The sequence below is a fragment of the Geotrypetes seraphini genome, chromosome 11 (genome assembly GCF_902459505.1).
Source record: "Geotrypetes seraphini chromosome 11, aGeoSer1.1, whole genome shotgun sequence".
NCBI lineage: Eukaryota > Metazoa > Chordata > Amphibia > Gymnophiona > Dermophiidae > Geotrypetes > Geotrypetes seraphini.
The window spans coordinates 83,285,679-83,307,426 of record NC_047094.1 but is presented as its reverse complement, the minus strand read 5'-3'; the positions used below and the strand labels follow the sequence as shown (position 1 = coordinate 83,307,426).

The 21,748-nt window shown below is 48.1% G+C and overlaps 1 protein-coding gene across 4 annotated transcripts in view; it reads right to left on the bottom strand.

Moving 5' to 3' along the window:
* The window catches only part of PRPF6 (pre-mRNA processing factor 6), a 325,322-nt gene that overhangs the window by 250,069 nt on the left and 53,505 nt on the right, over window positions 1-21,748 (bottom strand). For all 4 annotated transcript variants that reach the window (XR_004541083.1, XR_004541082.1, XM_033963163.1 and 1 more), the window contains exon 4: window positions 14,555-14,633. Coding sequence is in view for 2 of the 4 variants with exons in the window: in XM_033963163.1 (XP_033819054.1) it covers window positions 14,555-14,633 (79 nt within the window). In the remaining 2 variants the exon portion in view is untranslated. The remainder of the gene's footprint in view (window positions 1-14,554; window positions 14,634-21,748) is intronic.

Here is a 21,748-nt window from a genome sequence, read left to right as displayed (position 1 = left end):
TTTGCTTTCTGTTCTCCAGCCATTTGCCTATTCATCTTAGTATATCTCCCTCTATTCCATGGCTTTGTAGTTTCCTGAGAAGTCTTTCATGTGGAGCCTTGTTGAACGCTTTCTGGAGGGTTACCCATGAGTTGAATTTGAGAGGCATGCCCCTCGATAAAGCATCCCCCTGGAGCCACCAACGTAAGCTGCGCTTTGCACCCCCAAGTCCAGGGGAGCTGCATCTGCAGGGAGTGGCTGTGCAGTGACCACCAGGAAAGAAGAGAGACCTGGCATGACTGCATACGTGCTCTCGCCCAGGAAACTTCCAGAGAGGCTTCCATCGAGTCCAGTACCTGAAGGAAATGCTAGGCCGTGGAGACTTGGTAGGTCCAGGATCTCTAAGATCATCTTCCTAAGCTTCCGTTTGCATAGCTTAGGAAGAAAAAACACAGCCCTGCACTACGTTGAAATGGACTCCCAGATATTCCAACACTGAGTCAGGTGAAAATGGCTTTTTTGGAAATTGACTATCCAACCAAGGCTCTAGAGAAGATTCACCACTTGTTGCACCATGTGCTTGCCTTCCTTTTATAAGAGGGGATTCTAATAAGCCAATAGTCCAGTAGAAGGATACACCCGGATGCCCATCCAGCATAGGTGAGCTGCTACAACCACCATCATCTTGGCAAAGATGAATGGAGCTGTGGCCAACCCGAAAGGGAGTGCCACAAACTTAAAGAATCACTAAAGAATGTGGAATCTCAGATATCTCCAGTAATCTGGAAAGATGTAAAGATATGGCCCGTTAAATCCAGAGAGGCCAGGAATTTGCCCAGAGCCACCACCGCTATAACAGAGAAAACCATCTAGTAGGGGACCTCATTTAGAGCCTCATTTACTGACTTCAAGTCCAGAATGGGCCTCCAATCTTTGCCAAAATGTATCTGCTCCCTGAAAAGTAACCAGCTGAGAGTTGCCTTGGAGGCTGTGTCACCTGCCCACTATCTGATCCAGAACATTTGGCAGGCAGAAAACTTAAGCCGAAACCTGACTCAGGATCCTGATGATGTCATAAAAAGCATCTGTCACATAATCCATTCCCTCCTTAATCATGTGAGAACAGGTGTTCCCCAACTCCAAGGGACCAGTCTGCAAGCTTGTATGACAGATCCATGCCATGAGGGAGGCAGCTGCTGCAGCTTTTGAAACTCAAAGCCAGCACTTCAAACTGTCTTGTAAGGACCATTTGCCACCTTATAATCCTGTGTGTCCATCAGCATCACTCCACCCTCACTAGGACACCTGGTGCTACTTCAGAGTCCCCTGTTGGCTATGAAAACAGCTGTTGGGATTCTGGAGCCACAAGACATAGCTTTGATCACCTTCGGAGAGCCTTCAGATAACTCCCATTGGTCAGAGACTAGAGAAGTGATGTCTTGTTGAGCAGGAAAAAAGGGCACCTGTGTACTAGTGCGACTCATAAATGTGTACTGGGAGGTGAGGGCAGCTGAGAATCAAGCTGCTATGTAGAGAGGGAGTCAGAAATGACCTGTGAAACTGAAGCTGATCTGAAAGACTGAGGGAACACCACCATGATTCCCTTGCCTCACCTGACTTCGGACCTCCCGTCACCTCATACAAAAATGTAGCAAAGCCTTAAGATACTAAAGGCATGGACAGGGATTTCCAGTCCTCCCAATTCTGACCTAGGAGTCACTTACCTAGGTAGGAGCTGGTGTGTTATGAGGCGGAGAGGTCTGCTGGGGATAAGACACCCCATTTTGCGAAGCTGGTGCGCTCACAGGCAGCACAGTGCTTTCTGGGTCCGTTAAATAGGCTTTTCACAGGAGAATCCCTGGACCAAAGGCCCTACAGAACCCTGCAAGGTTCCTGAGAAGGAGTGCCTCTATGTGCTTGTGTTTCAAACCTTTGTTGCATGTGGACTCTGGGTGAGCTTTCTTCCTCACTGGCCAGGTGCTTTGGGCCTTTCTGGGGGATCTACCCCCTGGAGGACTGAAGAGAGGCTGAGCTCAAAGCTCCTTCCATGCCCCACGGAACACAGCTGCTCCTCAGCCGACAAACCGTGCAAAAAAATGCATAGATTCGGGGCAGATTAACCGACCTGGGGACTCCATTACAGATAATCCCCAAGCAAAACGAGGGGTTTTGAGGCAAAAAAGAGCACTTAAAAAATAAATAAATAAAAATCACTAAACATTCAAGATGGCTACTGCCAGAAAATTTGCGTTAAAAACGGCCCATTGGAACTGAACTAAAATACAAAAAAATATCGAAAAAGGGGTTTTGGTGGTGAGGGAACCTGACTAACCCCAGAAACTCTCAAATCTGACTTTTTCAGATCTCCCTGATTTTCCCCATAGGGAATAATGGGAGTATTCACTGTAACTTCTGGCGCCTGTCAGCTCTCAGTAACCTGCCTGCAAGGAAAGGATTTCTGCCTCCAAGATAGCCAGTAAAGTCATCCAATGGAGATCTTCAGGTGAACCCTGACCACGGACTCCCATCCCCTGGAAATTTACACGTGTATGTGGGGGGGAGAAACTTTACAACCAGCTCCCCGATACCCAGAGGGCTGTTACATAGGGGCCCCCAACCTGCGCTCAAGACTCTGATAAATCAGCAGGCGAGCAGCTCCGGTAGGGACATAAAGCAGGCTGGCTCCACAGGTATTCAAAGACGTTGGCCTGGGAGCAGCAGTCCACTGATGAAAACAAGTCAACATGGCTTCTGCAAGGGAAGATCGTGCCTAACGAACTTATTACACTTCTCCCTCCGGATTCGCGGGGGATAGGGGCAGAGCAGGACCGCGAATGGTGAAATACCGCGAATATCTTCTGGTCCAGCTCTGACCCACCCCCGCCTCCCTCCTGCCTTCCCCCCGGCATCCCAGCCTTACCTGTTGGTCTAGCGGGCTTTCGGGGCAGGAGCGATCTTCCTACGCTCCTGCCCCGTGCAGACTGCCAATAGGAAATAGCTGCCGTGAGTTCCTGTAGTCTCTTGAGACTACGACGGGAACTCCCCACAGCCATTTCCTATTGGCGATCCACATGGGGCAGGAGTATAGGAAGATCGCTATTGCTCCTAAAGCCCGCTAGACCACCAGGTAAGGCCGGGATGCCGGGGGGAAGGCTAAACTGTGTGGGGGGGGGTTCTTATTTTCCCCTTCCCCAAAAAATCACGAATATGTGAAATCGCGATTGCCGAAACCGCGAATTGGGAGGGGGAAGTGTGCACTTCTTTGAAGGAATTAACAAACAAATGGACAAAGGGGACCCCTAGACATCGTATACTTGGATTTCCAAAAAGCCTTCGAAAGGTACCCCATGAACGCCTACTACGGAAACTGAAGAACCATGGGGTGGAAGAAGAGGTGCATAGATGGATCAAAAATTGGTTGGCGGGTAGGAAGCAAGGATAGGAGTGAAGGGCCACTACTCGGACTGGAGAAGGGTCACGAGTAGTGTTCTGCAGGGGTCGGTACTCGGACCGCTGCTGTTCAATGTATTTATTAATGACCTAGAAACAGGGACGAAGTGCGAAATTATAAAATTCACAGATGAGACAAAACTTTTTAGTGGGGTTAGGACTAAAGAGGACTGTGTAGATTTACAAAGGGACCTGAACAAACTGGGAGAGTGGGCAAATAAATGGCAGATGAGCTTTAATGTAGAGAAATGTAAAGTTTTGCATGTAGGAAACAGAAACCCGATGTACAGCTATACGATGGGAGCGCTGGTAATCGGTGAAAGTAGCCTAGAGAAGGACTTAGGTGGACAAAACAATGAAGCCGTCGGCACAGTGCGCAGCGGCCTCTAAGAAGGCGAACAGAATGCTAGGCTTTATCAAGAAGGGTATTACAACCAGAATGAATAAGTTATCCTGCCGTTGTATCGGGCAATGGTGCGCCCGCATCTGGAGTACTGCGTCCAATATTGGTCACCATACCTTAAAAAGGATATGGTGATACTCGAGAGGGTACAGAAAAGAGCGACGAGATTGATAAAAGGTATGGAAAACCTTTCATATGCTGAAAGATTAGAGAAACTGGGGCTCTTTTCCCTGGAGAAGCAGAGGCTTAGAAGGGACATGATAGAGACTTACAAGATCATGAAGGGCATAGAGAAAGTGGAGCGGGACAGATTCTTCAAACTTTCAAAAACAACAAGAACAAGAGGCCATTCCAAAAAATTAAGAGAGGACAGATTCAGAACCAATGCTAGGAAGTTCTTCTTCACCCAAAGGGTGGTGGACACCTGGAATGTGCTTCCAGAGGATGTGATAGGACAGAGTACGGTATTGGGGTTCAAGAAGGGATTAGATGATTTCCTGAAGGAAAAGGAGATTGAAGGGTATAGATAGAGAATTACTATACAGGCCTGGACCTGATGGGCCGCCGCATGAGCAGACTGCTGGGTGTGATGGACCTCTGGTCTGACCCAGCAGAGGCAATGCTTATGTTCTTATGACTGTATCCTTTCTCTGGTGGAATAAGCCCAAGAAGAGGGACTTCCAAGCACCAAAGCCATGCAAAAAAATCCGAAGACCAATAGTAAAAATACCCGAAAATAACAAAAAGAAACAGAACAGATCAAAATGGAAGATTAGGTTTTTTTCTTTGATAATCTTCTGTTAGTCCCTGTAGGATTCCATACTCTGTGTGTTCAATCCCTTTCCACAATTCAGGAGTTGCAGAACATAAGAACATAAGCATTGCCTCTGCCGGGTCAGACCAGGGGTCCATCGTGCTCGGCAGTCTGTTCCCGCGGCGGCCCTCCAGGTCCATGACCTGAAAGTTTTCCCTACCTAGCCTAAAATGTCCATACCCTATTCGCTCAATGTCCTGTAAGATAAACCTCTATCTGTACCCTGTTATCCCCTTCCAAACACTTTTCTAAGCATGTACTCCCCCTACCTTAGAGTGAGTTAGAGCTCACTACGGTTCAGTCCCAAAGCCAAGCAACCAAACTGAAACCAATACATGACAAATAAGAAGGCATGGGGGAACCTCCCCAGCAACAAACAATTTCTGTTAAGATCAGCTCTGCAAAATAGAAAAACAAGTAATAAACAGGCAAAAAGCAACATACTGTGTTTCCCCGAAAATAAGACAGTGTCTTATATTAATTTGGGATCCAAAAAACACATTAGGGCTTATTTTCAGGGGATGTCATTCTTTTTCATATACAACAATTATATCTCCCTTCCTTTCCTCCACCCCAATTCTTCCTCTTTCCTTTCTCTCCCCTCCCCCATGTGCAGTATCTTCCCTCCCCTGCCATCCATCCCCTTGTGCAGCATCTTTCTATCCCTCCCATCCCCCTGTGCAACAGAACCCCACTGACCCTCCCACCGTGAAATTGACATACCTCCGCTCTGAGGTCTCCAAAAACAGCAGCAACGGCAGTTGTTTTTGGAGGACTCAGAGCGGAGGTATGTCAAGTTTCATTGGGGTGGAGATCGCTGAATTGACAAGTATGATTTTTTTGGCAAATCAGGCAGCACTAGTATCAGGGATGGAGTGGGGGGAGTATCAGGGACAGTCAGGGGAGGGGCTTTAGGGGTTGATCTTAACATAGTAACATAGTAGATGACGGCAGATAAAGACCCGAATGGTCCATCCAGTCTGCCCAACCTGATTCAATTTAAATTTTTTTTTTTTTTTTTTTCTTCTTAGCTATTTCTGGCCGAGAATCCAAAGCTTTACCCGGTACTGTGCTTGGGTTCCAACTGCCGAAATCTCTGTTAAGACTTACTCCAGCCCATCTACACCCTCCCAGCCATTGAAGCCCTCCCCTGCCCATCCTCCTCCAAACGGCCATGCACAGACACAGACCGTACAAGTCTGCCCAGTAACTGGCCTAGTTCAATCTTTAATATTATTTTCTGATTCTAAATCTTCTGTGTTCATCCCACGCTTCTTTGAACTCAGTCACAGTTTTACTCTCCACCACCTCTCTCGGGAGCGCATTCCAGGCATCCACCACCCTCTCCATAAAGTAGAATTTCCTAACATTGCCCCTGAATCTACCACCCCTCAACCTCAAATTATGTCCTCTGGTTTTACCATTTTCCTTTCTCTGGAAAAGATTTTGTTCTACGTTAATACCCTTTAAGTATTTGAACGTCTCAATCATATCTCCCCTGTCTCTCCTTTCCTCTAGGGTATACATATTCAGGGCTTCCAGTCTCTCCTCATACGTCTTCTGGTGCAAGCCTCCTATCATTTTCGTCACCCTCCTCTGGACCCCCTCAAGTCTTCTTATGCCTTTCGCCAGATACGGTCTCCAAAACTGAACACAATACTCCAAGTGGGGCCTCACCAATGACCTGTACAGGGGCATCAACACCTTCTTCCTTCTACTGACTACGCCTCTCTTTATACAGCCCAGAATCCTTCTGGCAGCAGCCACTGCCTTGTCACACTGTTTTTTCGCCTTTAGATCTTCGGACACTATCACCCCAAGGTCCCTCTCCCCATCCGTGCATATCAGCTTCTCTCCTCCCAGCATATACGGTTCCTTCCTATTATTAATCCCCAAATGCATTACTCTGCATTTCTTTGCATTGAATTTTAGTTGCCAGGCATTAGACCATTCCTCTAACTTTTGCAGATCCTTTTTCATATTTTCCACTCCCTCTTCGGTGTCTACTCTGTTACAAATCTTGGTATCATCTGCAAAAAGGCACACTTTTCCTTCTAACCCTTCAGCAATGTCACTTACATACATATTGAACAGGATTGGCCCCAGCACCGAACCCTGAGGGACTCCACTAGTCACCTTTCCTTCCTTCGAGCGACTTCCATTAACCACCACCCTCTGGTGTCTGTCCGACAGCCAGTTTCTGATCCAGTTCACCACTTTGGTGAACCCAGTTCTTAACTAGGGCTTATTTTTGGGGTTGGGCCTATATTAGGAGCATCTTTAAAAAATCATGCTAGGGCTTATTTTCAGGATAGGGCTTATATTAGGAGCATCTTTAAAAAATTATTCTAGGCCTTATTTTCAGGGAAACAGGGTAGAAAAGACATTAAGGAACAATGTAGAACTAAACTTCTGTATGCAATGAGCACCCACAAGAAACAGCCATTAGCAAGATGAATCCTCATAGAAGAGCAAACTGCCCTCAGGATTTGTCAACTTGCTAGAAGATCCTGAAGCATGTAAGGAGGATATCCGAGGCAGAAAGAAATGCAGGCAATTCCGAAATAATGGAGCTTCCACAGAGAGGATGGGTTGTATGGAATCCTACAGGGACTAACAGAAAGAAGATTACCAAAGGTAAAAACCTTTTCTTCCATTCTGTTATGTCCGTTCCAGATTCCATACTCTAGGTGACGTACCAAAGCAAGGAGGAACAGAAGAGCCTGCCCACAACACTGAAGTCCCAAGAACAGCATCAGAGCGAGCCGCCATGTCCACAAATGCTGTTCCGAGGCCAATGTAGCGCAATCCATACATGCAGTCGACAGATTAGGGGCTGAGGAGTCCATCCCAATCGATTTGCAACAAAATTGAAGGGTTTTGAGGCAGAAATCAAACTTTGGGGAAAAAAAAGATTGATTAAAATCCAAGATGGCCGCCACCAGCAAATTCGTGCCAAAATGGCAAAAATAAATAAAATCCAAAAATCCCATTCCTATGCAGCCATAAAGTTTAAGCACCACAGTTTTTTGTCAGGGATCCAATCACTCTAAGCCACTTCCCTTATAAGAACCAAGTTGAGAAGCCATAATGATCTTCATATTCATCTTCATTCTCTCGACAAATGTCAGTCTTTCTCTATAACATTTCTGCTGGCACTGTCATCTTGACGCTGGGACATTAGATCATTTGATATTTTATTGTCCATTGATACAGGTTTTTTGGAATTCAATTTGGTGTCAAATAAATAGCTTGTTGGAAAATCCAGTGGCATTATTATATGATACGGTGCTATTTGGTACATCAATGAGGGTTAGGAGCCAAATATCTTCTAACAATAACAATTAATTACTCATTATGACAGGGGTTACCATACAGCAGCGGTCTCAAACACGTGGCCCACGGGCCACATTTGGCTCTCCAGGTTTTATTTGCGGCCCGCAGTCTGAACTCGATCAACAGCATTTCTCTTCCCCTTCCTTTTGGAGCAGCAGTGTGTCTGGCCAGCTCGTTCTGTTCAAAGCCGCGGGTTGGCGGCTCCTCGTGCTATCCACTACTGTATCTGACGTCACAAAATCAAAGAGGCTTCAGACGCAGGCGCGGATCTCGCAAGGAGCCACCACCCGCGGCTTTGAACGGAACGAGCCGGCCAGACACGCTGCTGCTCCACAAGGAAGAGAACAGAAGGGGAGGGGAAAGAGAAATGCTTCTGCTACATAGGAAAGGGGGACCCTAGGGAAATGCTGCTGCTGCTGTACAGGGAAAGGGAGAGGGAGGGAAAGGGGAAGAGAAATGCCTCTCCTGCACAGGAAAGGGAGAAGGGAAATGCTGCTTCTGTTGCTTCTGCATCCAATTAGGGAAAGAGAGGGAAGGAAGGAGAAGGAACAAGGGAAGAGGAACAAGAGAAGAAGCCAAGTTCATGGGAGGGAGGGAAGGAAAGGAGACATCAGACCATGGAGGGGGAGGGAGAGATGCCAGGGCATGGGGGAAGGGAAGGAGACAGATGCCAGACCAGGGGAAAGGAAGGAAGGAGGGAGGGAGAGAAAGGAAGGAAAGAGATGCCAGACCATGGAAATAGGACGGAAGAAGAGAGAGATAGGAAGGGAAGGGAAGACATGGAAACGTAGATTTTGAAAAGAAAGCAGAAAAATTGAACATTAAGTTAATGCCAAAGTTGGATGCAACTTCGTTAAGACCAAACACAGGGACTTTATGTAAAACCATAGTCAGTAAAGAACTATGATTATGAATGAAAAAACTGACTGTAATAAATACCAGTAAAGAGAGAGCAAAAGACTCCTTAGATGTATGCTCAGAGAAGTGAAACTCTGAAGAGGGGGTGAAAACTCCTCTTGGGATAAGAGTTTACCGTCCAGTCATTGCATATACTTTGTAAATAATCATTCTCTGAGAACTGGTAAAATATTATACTGGTTGTAAGACTTTTCTTAATCCTTCCAAAGATAGCGTGTATTCTTTCTAAATTTCTTATGACAATAAATCTCGCCGGAATGCTGATGCAATACACTTATCTTGTGAATATAGATCTTAGGGGTCCCAACGTGGCCCCGTTTCGTGTTCTGCTTCAGGAGACCCAGATACACTCATTTAAGTACGCTGTGCAACTGTAATTAAGTTCCATGAGATAATCTGAAATACAAAAAATCTATCAAAACCACACACATAACGTAGAAAAATGCTTAAATAAACTACGCTATGGAGAGTCTTAACATCTTGTTGGCAATAAGTGAGTGAGAAGCACAAAAAATTACATACCATTTGCAAAATTCATTCAAAGGTTCCAAACAACGGAGAACGCTGCCCGCCTCACCCGATTTAAACCAAAGGAGAGGGGGGAGGAGAGACTCCATATGAAAACGTGATGATGTAATAACGTCAAGAGAACAAAAATGCTGATGACAGTGACAGTGTTTCATCCACATCAGCATTTTTCTGCCTCAGAAACTGCTCCAAATGACCAAACTTGAAGATCTTCGGACTGCCAGTCTGACAGACACCAACTGTAACCTCCGCCCCCCACAGAAACTCCACACAACTGGGAGTGGGAAACGCAGCCTGTGCCCTGAAACCCGGAGGGATATTTTACTCAGGACGCATACAGCCTGCGCTTAAACCCATAACAGGGTCAGAGAGCAAGCAAACTCCCAGGGGAATGGACCCCGAGTCTGAGAAGGGTGACAGAAGCAGACTGGCTCCACAGATCCGCTGAAGTTTCTCTGTGAAACAGCAGTCCAGCTCCATGAGACTGCATCTTTTCCTCTAGCAGAAGACATAGAAAAAAACAACCTTTATGCGAAAAAAATAAGAAAAAGATGCAGAGTAGAGCAAAAGACTTCAGCACGGATTGCTTGAAGAAACTGAAACTGTAAGGGGGCTCTAACTCACTCTCTAAGGTAGGAGGAGCACATGCTCAGAAAAGTGTTTGGATTTCTGCAACTCCCAGATTGCGGGAAGGGATTGAACACATAGAACAAGGAATCCTGAAGGGACGTAACAGAACACATCTTCTGAGTTCACTTGCACAAGGAAAAACTGAAGAGGGAGCTGTTCTTCACTGCAAAAGAGGAGGAGTTCAGAGTTTTAAAGTGATACCCTTCTGCAGATTCGGGACTATTGGGAGATAACAGCTAACATCCCATATCTTCGCTTCCTCTCTGCCTTAGGCTTTCCCCCACTCTCACTCTCCCCCAACCCACAAAAAAGGCCACACACTAGACCTCATCAGCTTTCTAGATCTCACTACTCACAAAACCTCAACCGACGACATTCGCTGGGAAACTGTCCCCTGGTCTGACCACTACCTGGGGCCTTCTGTCTCCCCATTTTCATGTCACATCTCGGGCCCCCATCCCGCACCTCAAATTCTATTATCTTCCGTAAAAAAATCTCGAGCAATCTGTTCTGGATCAATTTTCTCAACAAATTTTCCCCCATCTCTAAACCTGCAGAACCAGAATCTAACTGGAAAAACTGGGTCGCCCTCTCCGAGTCTATCTTCCATTCCCTCGCCCCTCTCTCCAATAAAACCATTTCCTACCCCCGTAAGGCCCCTTGGTACCTCCCATACCACAGAGAACTGAAACAAAAATACCGTGCTCTGGAACGAAAATGGAAAAAATCTAAATCCCCTACAGACAAACTCTCCTGGAGGGTCAACATCAAAATCTACAATACCGTTCTAAAAAAAGCTAGGAAAAACTTCTACGGCGACAAAATCTCCAAATCCAACAATCAGAGTAGCACATTATTCAACATCTGGCATTCCTTAACCTCCAAAAATGACTCCATACTTCCCTCCTCCCCCTCTGCCGATTCTCTAGCAAAGTTCTTCAACGATAAGGTCTCCACCTTGAGGCGCTCCTTCCCACGGCAGTCTCCTACAAATCTCTGATTCCAATTGACCGCAACCCTTTCTCAACAGACTCCTACCCTATCCCAGCAGACAGATCCTGGTCTTCCTTCGAACTTGTTTCCGAATCCCTGGTCTATAATCTCTGCCTCAAATTAAAATCTTGCAACTGTACCTTGGATCCTTTCCCCTCCTACCTTTACAAGAACACTCCCCCTCAGGCCATCTCATCTCTTACCATTCTCATAAACTCCACCCTCCATTCGGGTCTCTTCTCCCCAGAAATGGGTCATATTTCCCTAACCCCACTACTGAAAAAACCCGAGCTTGACCCCTCTTCACCATCCAGCTACCGTCCAATAGCTAACATTCCCCTTCTTACCAAGATGCTAGAATCCATCATATCCACTCAACTAACTTCCTACCTTGAGAAATTCAACATTCTTCAACCCTACCAATATGGCTTCCGTTCAATTTCAGCACCGAATCCCTTCTGACCTCCTTAATCTCAAAAGTTCAATATTTCCATTCCCGCAGCAAGTTCGCCGTCCTTCTTCAATTCGACCTCTCTGCAGCTTTTGATGTCGTCCATCATGATATTCTTATTTACCAACTCACTGAGATAGGCATAAACTCCACAACCCTTGACTGGTTCTCGAAGTTCTTACGCTCCCACTCCTACATAGTCAATATGAAGGGCACTTCCTCCTCCCCCTGGAACCCGATCTGTGGAGTCCCGCAAGGCTCACCTCTCTCTCTTATTCTTTTCAACATTTATATATCCTCCCTTAAACTCCTCCATCTCTCCCCCCTTGAAACACTCTACACTTACGCAGATGACATCTTTGTACTCCTTGAGACCGACCGGAACCTCACCAACCTCTCGGCGAACATATCCTCATGTATATCAAACCTTCAATCCTGGGCCCAAACCGTGCAGATGAAACTGAACGAATCTAAAACAAAACTTCTCTGGCTCAGTCCAAAATTGGACCAACTGCCCACCTCCATCCCACTGTCCTCTGGCCCCACTCTACATCTTGAGTATTCTAGTAAAGTTCTGGGAGTCATCATTGACTCTACACTTTCCTTCAATGATCACCTCAACTCCCTAGTAAAAAAATGTTTCTTCAGCCTTTACATGCTGAGAAAAGTGAGATCCTGTTTTCATCAAAAACACTTAGCTGTCCTTGTCCAATCCACCATCCTTTCTAGACTGGACTACTGCAACTCTATCTACCTTAGCCTAACAAAGAAAAACCTTCATAGACTCCTGCGGACTCAGAATACCGCTGCTAAGCTTATCTTCGCAAAAAGCAAATTTGACCACATCTTACCGCTTTTGTCCAAGCTCCACTGGCTTCCGATAATCTCCAGTCCACTTCAAATGTGCCTGCCTCACTTTCAAGATCCTACATGGTATCCTCCCTCCCTTCATTCCTCTTTCTTGGAACTCCTCTAATCCTAATTCCGCCAGATCCACCCAAAAACTGAAACTTTCCTTTCCCTCTCTAAAAGGCGTTTCCCTTGTAGGAAAACTAGGTTCTTCCCTCCCCTTCAGAATCACTCAGTTCTGGAACAACCTTACCTCCCCTCTTAGGAATCTGAGCTCCCTCCAACTCTTCCGTAAACATCTGAAAACCTGGTTATTCTCAAAAATGTAACTCCTCCTCCCTCTCTGGTTAATCTAGTCCTAAATTTTCTCTTCATTTTTCCTCTTTCCTATATTGGAGTTCCTTTCTACCCTAACTCTTGTTAACCGTGTCGAGCTTTACGAATGTAGAGATGATGCGGTATACAAACCTAAGGTTTAGTTTAGTTTAGTTCGCTAAAGAAGTGAATTACAGCAGCTCCTGCATTTATACTAAATTTCAGATCACAGAGATGTATTGCAACAATTAGCCAAACAGGTTAAAGGTGGAAAATCAAGGACCAGAGAACTACAAGAACCATCAAATCTGATATTATAAAAAGAAAAATTAAAGCTTACCAGTGGTACCTTGGTTTAAGAGCATAATTTGTTCCAGAAGTATGCTTGTAATCCAAAGCACTCGTATATCAAAGCAAATTTCCCCATAGGACATAATGGTAACTCAAATGATTCATTCCACAATCCAAAAGGAGTGCTATAAGGAACTGGGAGGAAGTGGCCAGGAGTGGGTACCTGCCTGGATGATGCCCGGGTGCCACAGTCCCTTCAGCAGTTTGTAGGTGGCCAGGTGCTAGCAACCCTCGGGGTCCCCATATAGCTGCAGGCAATACTGCCCTCATAATGGATGCACTTCAAGGCAATGCCTCTGCTGTCTGCCAGCCTCCCTTTCCACACCACGTTGGAGAACCCCCGAGCCCACTTAGCCGAGCACCGTCCTGCTAAACAATCACATACGTGCGCGTTGCGCATAAACACGCACAGCGTCAATCAGCACAGCACTGAGTGCTCAATGACATTGTGCTTGCTTATATGTAACACACACGTATGTGCTCATTTAGCGGGACGGCGCTCGTTTTCCGAGTTAATTTGCTAGAGTGTTTTGCTCGTCTTGCAAAACACTTGCAAACCGGGTTTGACTGTACTTTGATCTAACCTCTCTTCCACAGTGAGTTTATTTTTTTTCCTGTTGAGCTGTTACTAGTTGCACAATATTTGTAGTACAGTGGTACCTTGGATTACGAGCATAATCCGTTCCAGGAGCATGCTCGTAATCCAAAATGCTCGTATATCAAAGCAAGTTTCCCCATAGAAAGTAAGGGAAACTTGCTTTGATATGTTCCCACCCCAAACCTTCCCACCCCGAGGCCAGCAGCGCTGCTCCCCCCGAAGGCCCACCCTGCGAACGGGCACCCTCCCCCCCGTGAACCGGCACCCCCCCCCGCCGCCATCGGGCACCCCCCGCCGCCACCGGCACCCCCCCCGCCGCCACCTGAGATCCCCCAACCCACCCGAACCCTCTTCTTACTTCCAGTGTAGCCTCCGCATCGGCATCGCCGGCATTAGCATGTCCTGTGCCCGAAAATCTGCTTCCTGTGCCAGGCCTTGAGCATGCGCAGGCCTGAGAGTTCACGTTGAACGTGAACTCTCAGGCCTTGAGCATGCGCACATGCTCAAGGCCCGGCATAGGAAGCAGATTTTCGGGCACAGAACATGCTGGTGCCGATGCGGAGGCTACACTGGAAGTAAGAAGAGGGTTCGGGTGGGTTGGGGAATCTCAGGTGGCGGCGGGGGGGTGCCCGATGGCGGCGGGGGAGTGCCGGATCACGAGGGGAAGGGTGCCGGTTCGCGGGGGGGGGGGGGGGGGCGCTCGTACAGCGAGGCAAGCTCGGTTTACGAGGCACCAAATTTGCAAATGTTTTGCTCGTCTTGCAAAACACTCGCAAACCGGTGCACTCGTAAACCGAGGTACCACTGTATAGGCTAAAAATAAAAAATTCAAACTGTTATACAATACAACTTACATTTTCTAAAACAACAACATACTAAAAAATTCATTTTCTAGATATAAAGCAATAAATTAGACAAATACAAACACTGAGTCCCTACCTTTAAATCAGAAAACTGCTGCTGAATTTTGGGCCTCTCCATGCGGTATTTTTCAATCTCTTCTTTCTCACGCTGCTCCCTAGGAAATAAAGCAGTCTCAGGTCACAATAACTGACAAGTTCTACATTCAACTCTATCCGAAAGCCACTTAGAACTAAAAGTTAGTTAAGAATGAGTTTCTGGTTTAAGCTTAGGTCCATATTACCATGTCACCTCAGAAATCTCAGGACAGCCTCTGACTTCAAAACAGAAAGGGGATCCTTCTCCATCAATGCAAGGATCAGGCAGCGAGTCCAGACACAACTTGTGTCCTTCTCTGGACACTGTTGCAAGTCACAGAACCTGAGGGAGTGAGTCAGTAGCTGGAACATTTTAAATAATAATAATAATAACTTTATTCTTCTATACCGTCATAGTCGAAAGACTTCTAGGCGGTTCACATTCGAAGAAGGCTGGACAATCCAGCGAGTTACAGGATGCCAGAAGTGAGGGTTACATAAAAAACAAGGTAAAGGGCAGCAAATTACATTGAGGTTGGTAGAGGGAAAATGTATCATTTTCAGTGGAGAGGCTTCTGTTTACGAGATGAATTTGTCAAACAGAAAGGTTTTAATTGATTTTCGGAATGCGCCATAGGTCAATCTGGCTATATTGATGTAGTTTCACAGCCAGGACTGCTGTTTGCTTGCTTGGAACTTGAAGGTCCTGTCCAGAAAGGATTTGTATTTGCAGCCTGTGATCTTTGGGTACGTAAAGATATTTCAATTTCTGGTTGGTCGTGTGGGGTTGTGTAATAAGAAGTGAGGTAGCAGGTAGGAAGGCGCTAGTCCACAGATCTGCTTGAAACAAATACAGGCAAATTTGAACAGTAGTCGCGCCTCCATTGGCAACCAATGTAACTTTTTGTAGTAAGGACTAATGTGGTCGTTTTTCCTCAATCCAAAGATCAAGCAAACTGCCGTGTTCTGCGCTATTGTTAGTTTTTGTACTGTTTTTTTGGGATACCTAGATAAACAATGTTGCAGTAGTCTAGCATTGATAGGATTAAAGACTGCACCAGTAGTCTAAAGGACATAGCGTCAAAGTATTTTTTAATGGGAGGGGCGTGGCTTGGAAGCGCAGCCAGATGGTCGGGTGAAAGAGCAGCTCCGCAGTAATAGGCTTAATAAAAGAGTAAATAAGCTACAAAAGTTAGTTCCACCAGTTATATTTACGATTTCTGAGCTTAATATGGCATCGGGTAAACAGCAGAAAGGAGACATGCCTGGTCAAGTTCAGGTAATGCAAAAAGATCTAAGCCAGAGTCGGCAACTCCCACAAAAGTGCCGCTGCCGAAAGAAGACAGCAGTGATATTTTATCAGAGCTCAGACAAATCAAAGATATTGTCTCTAACAAAAACTCACAAAAACTTATAAGCTAGGGAAATATGATCACGTCACCCCTCTCTTGAAAGAAGCGCATTGGCTACCCATTACACATCATATCACATATAAAACCCTCATGTTGGTCTTTAAAATCAAATCCTCCCGTAAACTATCTTTTCTTGACAAACTTCTTATTCCGATTTGCCCTTCACGGTCTTTAAGATCTGCTGACTAGAACTTACTATCTGTCCCTTCTATAAAAGAATTCTTCTATACTAGGAAAACCAACTTTTCAGTAGTCGCCCCTACACTATGGAACGCTTTGCCATCCCAACTTCGACAGGAACAACTTATTGATAAATTTATGACTAATCTGAAAACCTTCTTATTTCAAGACGCATTTTATTGCTTGTGAATCTTCCATCACCAATTCACCCAACCGCTTTCAAGAAGCGAACTCATTCCCTTTTGTTCCTCCCCTTCCCCTCCCTTTCACATTCAAGCCTTTTTTTTTTCTCTCTCTCTTCTTTTACTCTCTTTTCACCACTAATAATGTAACTTTCCCCCCCCTTCCCTTGTCAACCTCACTTTCATGTTTGTCATCGTCAAATGTCCTTAATGTCCACTTCCCCATTGCCTTTTTTATTAATTTTACTATCTATAAGCATCATTTTACTTCTGTTTTATCTTTTATTGTAAACCGGCTAGATACCTGTTGATGGTCGGTATATTAAAAATCAATAAACTTGGAACTTAAAGAGGTTAAAGATGAGGTAGCAAACCTCACAAAAAGGGTGGAACTTATTAATCTCAAATTGGATCAACTGGAGAAAATGGCGGCAAATGAGAAAGAGATACAACAATACATAGTGGACAGGAAAAAGCACAGTTACTTACCGTAACAGGTGTTATCCAGGGACAGCAGGCATATATTCTCACATGTGGGTGACGTCATCTACGGAGCCCCAGCGCGGACAGCTTTTCAAGCAAACTTGATTGAAGTTTCAAGTTTGCTACACTGCACCACGCATGTGCATGCCTTCCTGCCCACTAGAGGGCGCATCCCCACCTCGTGGTCCTCAGTTCCATAACCAGCAAAGAAGCCATCCCCGGGGAGGTGGGCGGGTTGTGAGAATATATGCCTGCTGTCCCTGGATAACACCTGTTACGGTAAATAACTGTGCTTTATCCCAGGACAAGCAGGCATGATATTCTCACATGTGGGTGACCTCCAAGCCAACCAAAAAAGGGCAGGTGGGAGGATGGCAATTTAGGAAAACAGGTTACGTAACACCGACTGGCCAAACCGGCCGTCGCTCCTGGACAAAGTGTCCAGACAGTAGTGTGAGGTGAACGTATGAACCGAAGACCAAGTGGCAGCTTTACATATGTCCTCCACAGGAGTAGACTGGAGGAAAGCAACAGAAGCTGCCATCGCCCGGACCTTATGCCCCGTGACTCGACCATGGAGCGTGAGACCAGCCTGAACGTAACAAAAAGAAATACAAGCAGCCAGCCAGTTGGACAAGGTGCGCTTGGAAACAGGATGTCCCAGCCTATTAGGATCAAAGGACAAAAATAATTGAGGAACCTTCCGATGAGACTTGGTACGTTGGAGATAAAAAGCCAACACCCTCTTACAGTCCAGCGTGTGAAGCGCCGCCTCACCAGGATGAGAGTGGGGCTTCGGAAAGAACACCGGAAGGACAATAGACTGATTGAGGTGGAAATCAGACACAACTTTAGGTAGAAATTTTGGATGGGTGCGAAGAACCACCTTGTCATGATGGAACACAGTAAAGGGCGGGTCCGCTACCAAAGCCTGAAGCTCACTGATTCGACGAGCAGACGTGAGCGCAAGTAAAAAGACCACCTTCCAAGTGAGAAACTTAGGAAGAGACTTGTCAATTGGCTCAAATGGAGGTTTCATCAGCTGAGCCAAGACTACGTTCAGATCCCAAACTACAGGAGGAGGTTTCAGAGGAGGATTAACATTAACTAAACCCCTCATGAAACGAACCACCAGAGGATGAAGAGAGAGAGAACGTCCCTCTAGATGCCGATGGAAAGCAGCAATAGCACTGAGATGCACCCGGATGGAAGTTGTCTTCAGCCCAGACTTGGACAAATGCAGCAAATATTCCAGAACCGAGGATATCAGAACCAACCTTGGTTCCAAATGGCGCGAGGTACACCAGGATGAAAATCTGGTCCACTTCTGGGAATAACAAAGCCGAGTCGAGACCTTGCACGAGGCTTCCAACACCTCCCTGACCGCTGAAGTCAGGGGGAAAGGAACCAAGCCGTCAGATGTAATGACCGAAGATTGGGATGCAACAGCGAACCCCGACTCTGAAACAGCAGAGAGGGAAACACAGGCAGAAGTAGAGGCTCCCTGGCACTGAGTTGAAGGAGCAGGGAAAACCAGTGCTGATGAGGCCAACGTGGCGCTATGAGAATCATAGTGGCTCTGGATGACTTGAGGTGAACCAACGTCCTCAAGATCAGAGGAAAAGGAGGAAATGCATAAAGGAATCTCCCTCCCCAGTCGAGAAGGAAGGCATCTGCCTCGAGACGGTCTCGGAAGTAAATTCTTGAACAATAGAGGGGCAGTTTGTGAGTCTCCGGGGAGGCAAACAGATCCACCTGAGGCGTCCCTCAGCGGTCGAAGACCTCGCGCAGAACTCGGGAGTTGAGCGACCACTCGTGCGGCTGGAGAAGACGACTGAGTTTGTCGGCTAGACAATTCTTCTCTCCCTGAATGTAAACCGCCCGCAGGAAGATGTTCTGGGAGGTCGCCCATTCCCAAAGGCGCAAGGCTTCCCGGCACAGGGACCAAGAGCCCGTTCCCCCTTGTTTGTTTACATAATACATCGCCACTTGGTTGTCCGTCCGTACCAGGACCACCTGATTGCGCAGCAGGTGACCGAAGGCTCGGGCTGCCAGAAAAATGGCACGAAGCTCCAACATATTGATGTGACAATGACGGTCCTCCGCCGACCATAGCGCTTGAGTCCGCAGACCGTCGAGGTGAGCCCCCCACGCATACTCCGAAGAGTCCGTGGTCAGGACCTTGCGATGCGGAGGGACGAGAAAGAGCAAACCCCCGGAAAGATTGGAAGAGTTGGTCCACCAACGGAGCGACCGTCTCAAGGAAGGAGTGACCGTTACAGGAAGGGAGAGCGGGTCTCGATCCTGGCGCCACTGGGAGGCCAAGGTCCACTGAGGGAGTCTCAGACGCAATCGGGCAAACGGCGTGACATGAACTGTCGAAGCCATATGGCCGAGTAGAATCATTAGCCGGTGTGCAGAGATGGAGCGCTGCAGCAGAATCTGACAAGCCAGGCGAAGCAGAGCCTCCAGTCTCGATGAGGGCAGGAATGCACGAAGGCGAACCGTGTCCAGCACGGCCCCGATAAACTGAAGGGATTGAGCCGGGCACAACTGCGATTTGGGAAAATTTACCTCGAACCCCAGACGTTGAAGGAAGATGATAGTCTGTCAGGTCGCTGAGATAACCCTCTCCCGGGATGAAGCCTTGATCAGCCAATCGTCCAGGTAGGGGAAGACCTGCAGCCCCTGGGATCGTAGGGCAGCCGCGACCACCACCATACACTTTGTAAAGACCCAAGGAGACGAGGCCAGCCCGAAGGGGAGGACTCGATATTGGAGGTGCAACTCCCCCACCTGGAACCGTAAGTATTGGCGAAAGGCAGGATGCACCGGAACATGCGTATATGCTTCCTTCAGGTCCAGGGAGCACATCCAGTCCCCCCGAGTCTAGTAGAGGGTACAGGACTGGAAGGGACAACATACGGAATTTCTCCCGGACAAGGAACTTGTTGAGCCTCCGGAGGTCCAGAATGGGGCATAAGTCCCCGGTCTTCTTCGGGACCAAAAAGTAACGGGAGTAAAACCCCCATCCCCTTTGGTTCGGGGGCATATGCTCCACCGCCCGAAGGCCCAACAAGGACCTGGCCTCGGACAGGAGAAGAGGAAGCTGGCCTCGGCAGCAAAGAGAAATCCCCGGCGGATGTTCCGGTGGCATGGACAAGAAATTCAGCGAGTAGCCCTCGGAGATAATCCGGAGCACCCAAGCGTCCGACGTGATCTCGGCCCATGCTGGGAGAAAGGCCTGCAATCGGCCCCCGATAGGAAGGGGGTCCTTTGACAGTGCGGAGGGGGCCCGCCCCCAACCACACATCACGTCAAAAAGACGGAACGGGTTTAGACGCTCCTTGCGCCTGAGGCTTTGGTTGGGACGCCCTGCCCTGCTGCTGGGGACGTCGGGGCGGAGGCCTGGAGAAAGACGGTGTCGACTTCTGCGGGTACCACCGCGGAGGAGGTCTAAACGGCTTCTGCGGTGGAGCCCGGGGTTTGGGACGGACCAATGAGGCAATAGAGCGTTCGTGTTCAGACAAACGCTTGGTCGCCGCCTCCAAGGACTCATCAAACAGCCCTGAGCCAACACAAGGAAGATTGGCCAGACGTTCTTGTAAGTTCGGGTCCATCTCCAGGGTACGGAGCCATGCCAGGCAGCGCATGGCCACCGCGAAGGCTGACACGCGAGAGGCGAGCTCAAACGCGTCATACACCGCATGGAAGAGGTAGAGACGCAGTTGGGACAAATTGGACATAAAAACCCCAAAATCCTCTTTATGGGAATCTGGCATGACTCCATAATACCTCGGCAACGACTTCACCATCTGTCTCAAATAAGACAAGAAGGTGAATGCGTAATTCAGGACCCTGGTCGCCATCAAAGAGTTAGAATAGAGGCGACGACCAAACTTGTCCAAGATCCGTCCCTCCCGTCCGGGGGGAACAGCCGCCGAGACCCTGGAAGGCTGCGACTTCTTCAAAGCCGACTCCACCAGTAGGGACTGGTGGGACAGCTGTGCCTTATCAAAGCCCTTGCACGGAACCGTGCGATATTTGGACTCCATCTTAGAAGGCACCGCTGTGACTGTAAGAGGGGAGTCAAGGTTCCTCAAAAAGGTCTGGATAAGAACCTTATTGAGAGGTAGCCGAGGCGTTTCTCGAGGAGGGGAGGGCAAATCCTGCTCCTCCAAAAACTACTTCGTGTACTTTGATCCTGCTCCCAGATCAAGGTCCAAAGCCCTTCCCATATCAAGAATGAACCTCGAGAAAGAGGAGGGCTTCGAAGGCGGGGAGGGAGATCGAGACGAGCGCCTCGCCAAGAAGGAAGGAGAAGCCTCGCGTGAGTATCGAGGCTCCTTCCCCGTGCCAGACCCCGAGCCCCAAGAAGCCGCATCGAGCAATCTGGACGGGGTCGGGGACCGCCCACGCCCCGAGGAACCCCTTCGGGAAGTCCCCGGGGTATGGGGCACCGAGGCACGCCCCTTTCGTCTTGGCGAAGAGTCCCTCGAGCACTCAACCTCAGACGAAAGCAAAAGCCTCGGGTTATCGAGGCGCAGTTCGGAGACCCGCAGGGTCTCGGCCCCGGTCGGCGAGGAGCGACTGTGTCGTCGAGGAGAAGCCCGGTGGCGTTTGGCCTTCCTCGACCGAAGCTTCGCCCGAGGCTGAGCCGAGGGCAAGGAACCCCAGGAGGACCTCGACGAGGACGAAGAGATCCTCCGAACCCACCGCACCTTGTCCCGAGGCCGCACACTCCGCTCAGGCTGGTCAACCGAGGTCGAGGGCAAGGTCGGGACCGAGGCCGAAACCCCCCCCCCGGGCCTGAAGTCGAGGGCACCGAGACCGAGGTCACCGACGCCGGGGCAGCCGAGGCCGAAGCCTGCTGAAGGTGCGTGAGGGCCCCGGACAGCTCCGAGGCAATGAGAGCCAGGAGCAAGTCCTGAAAGACGG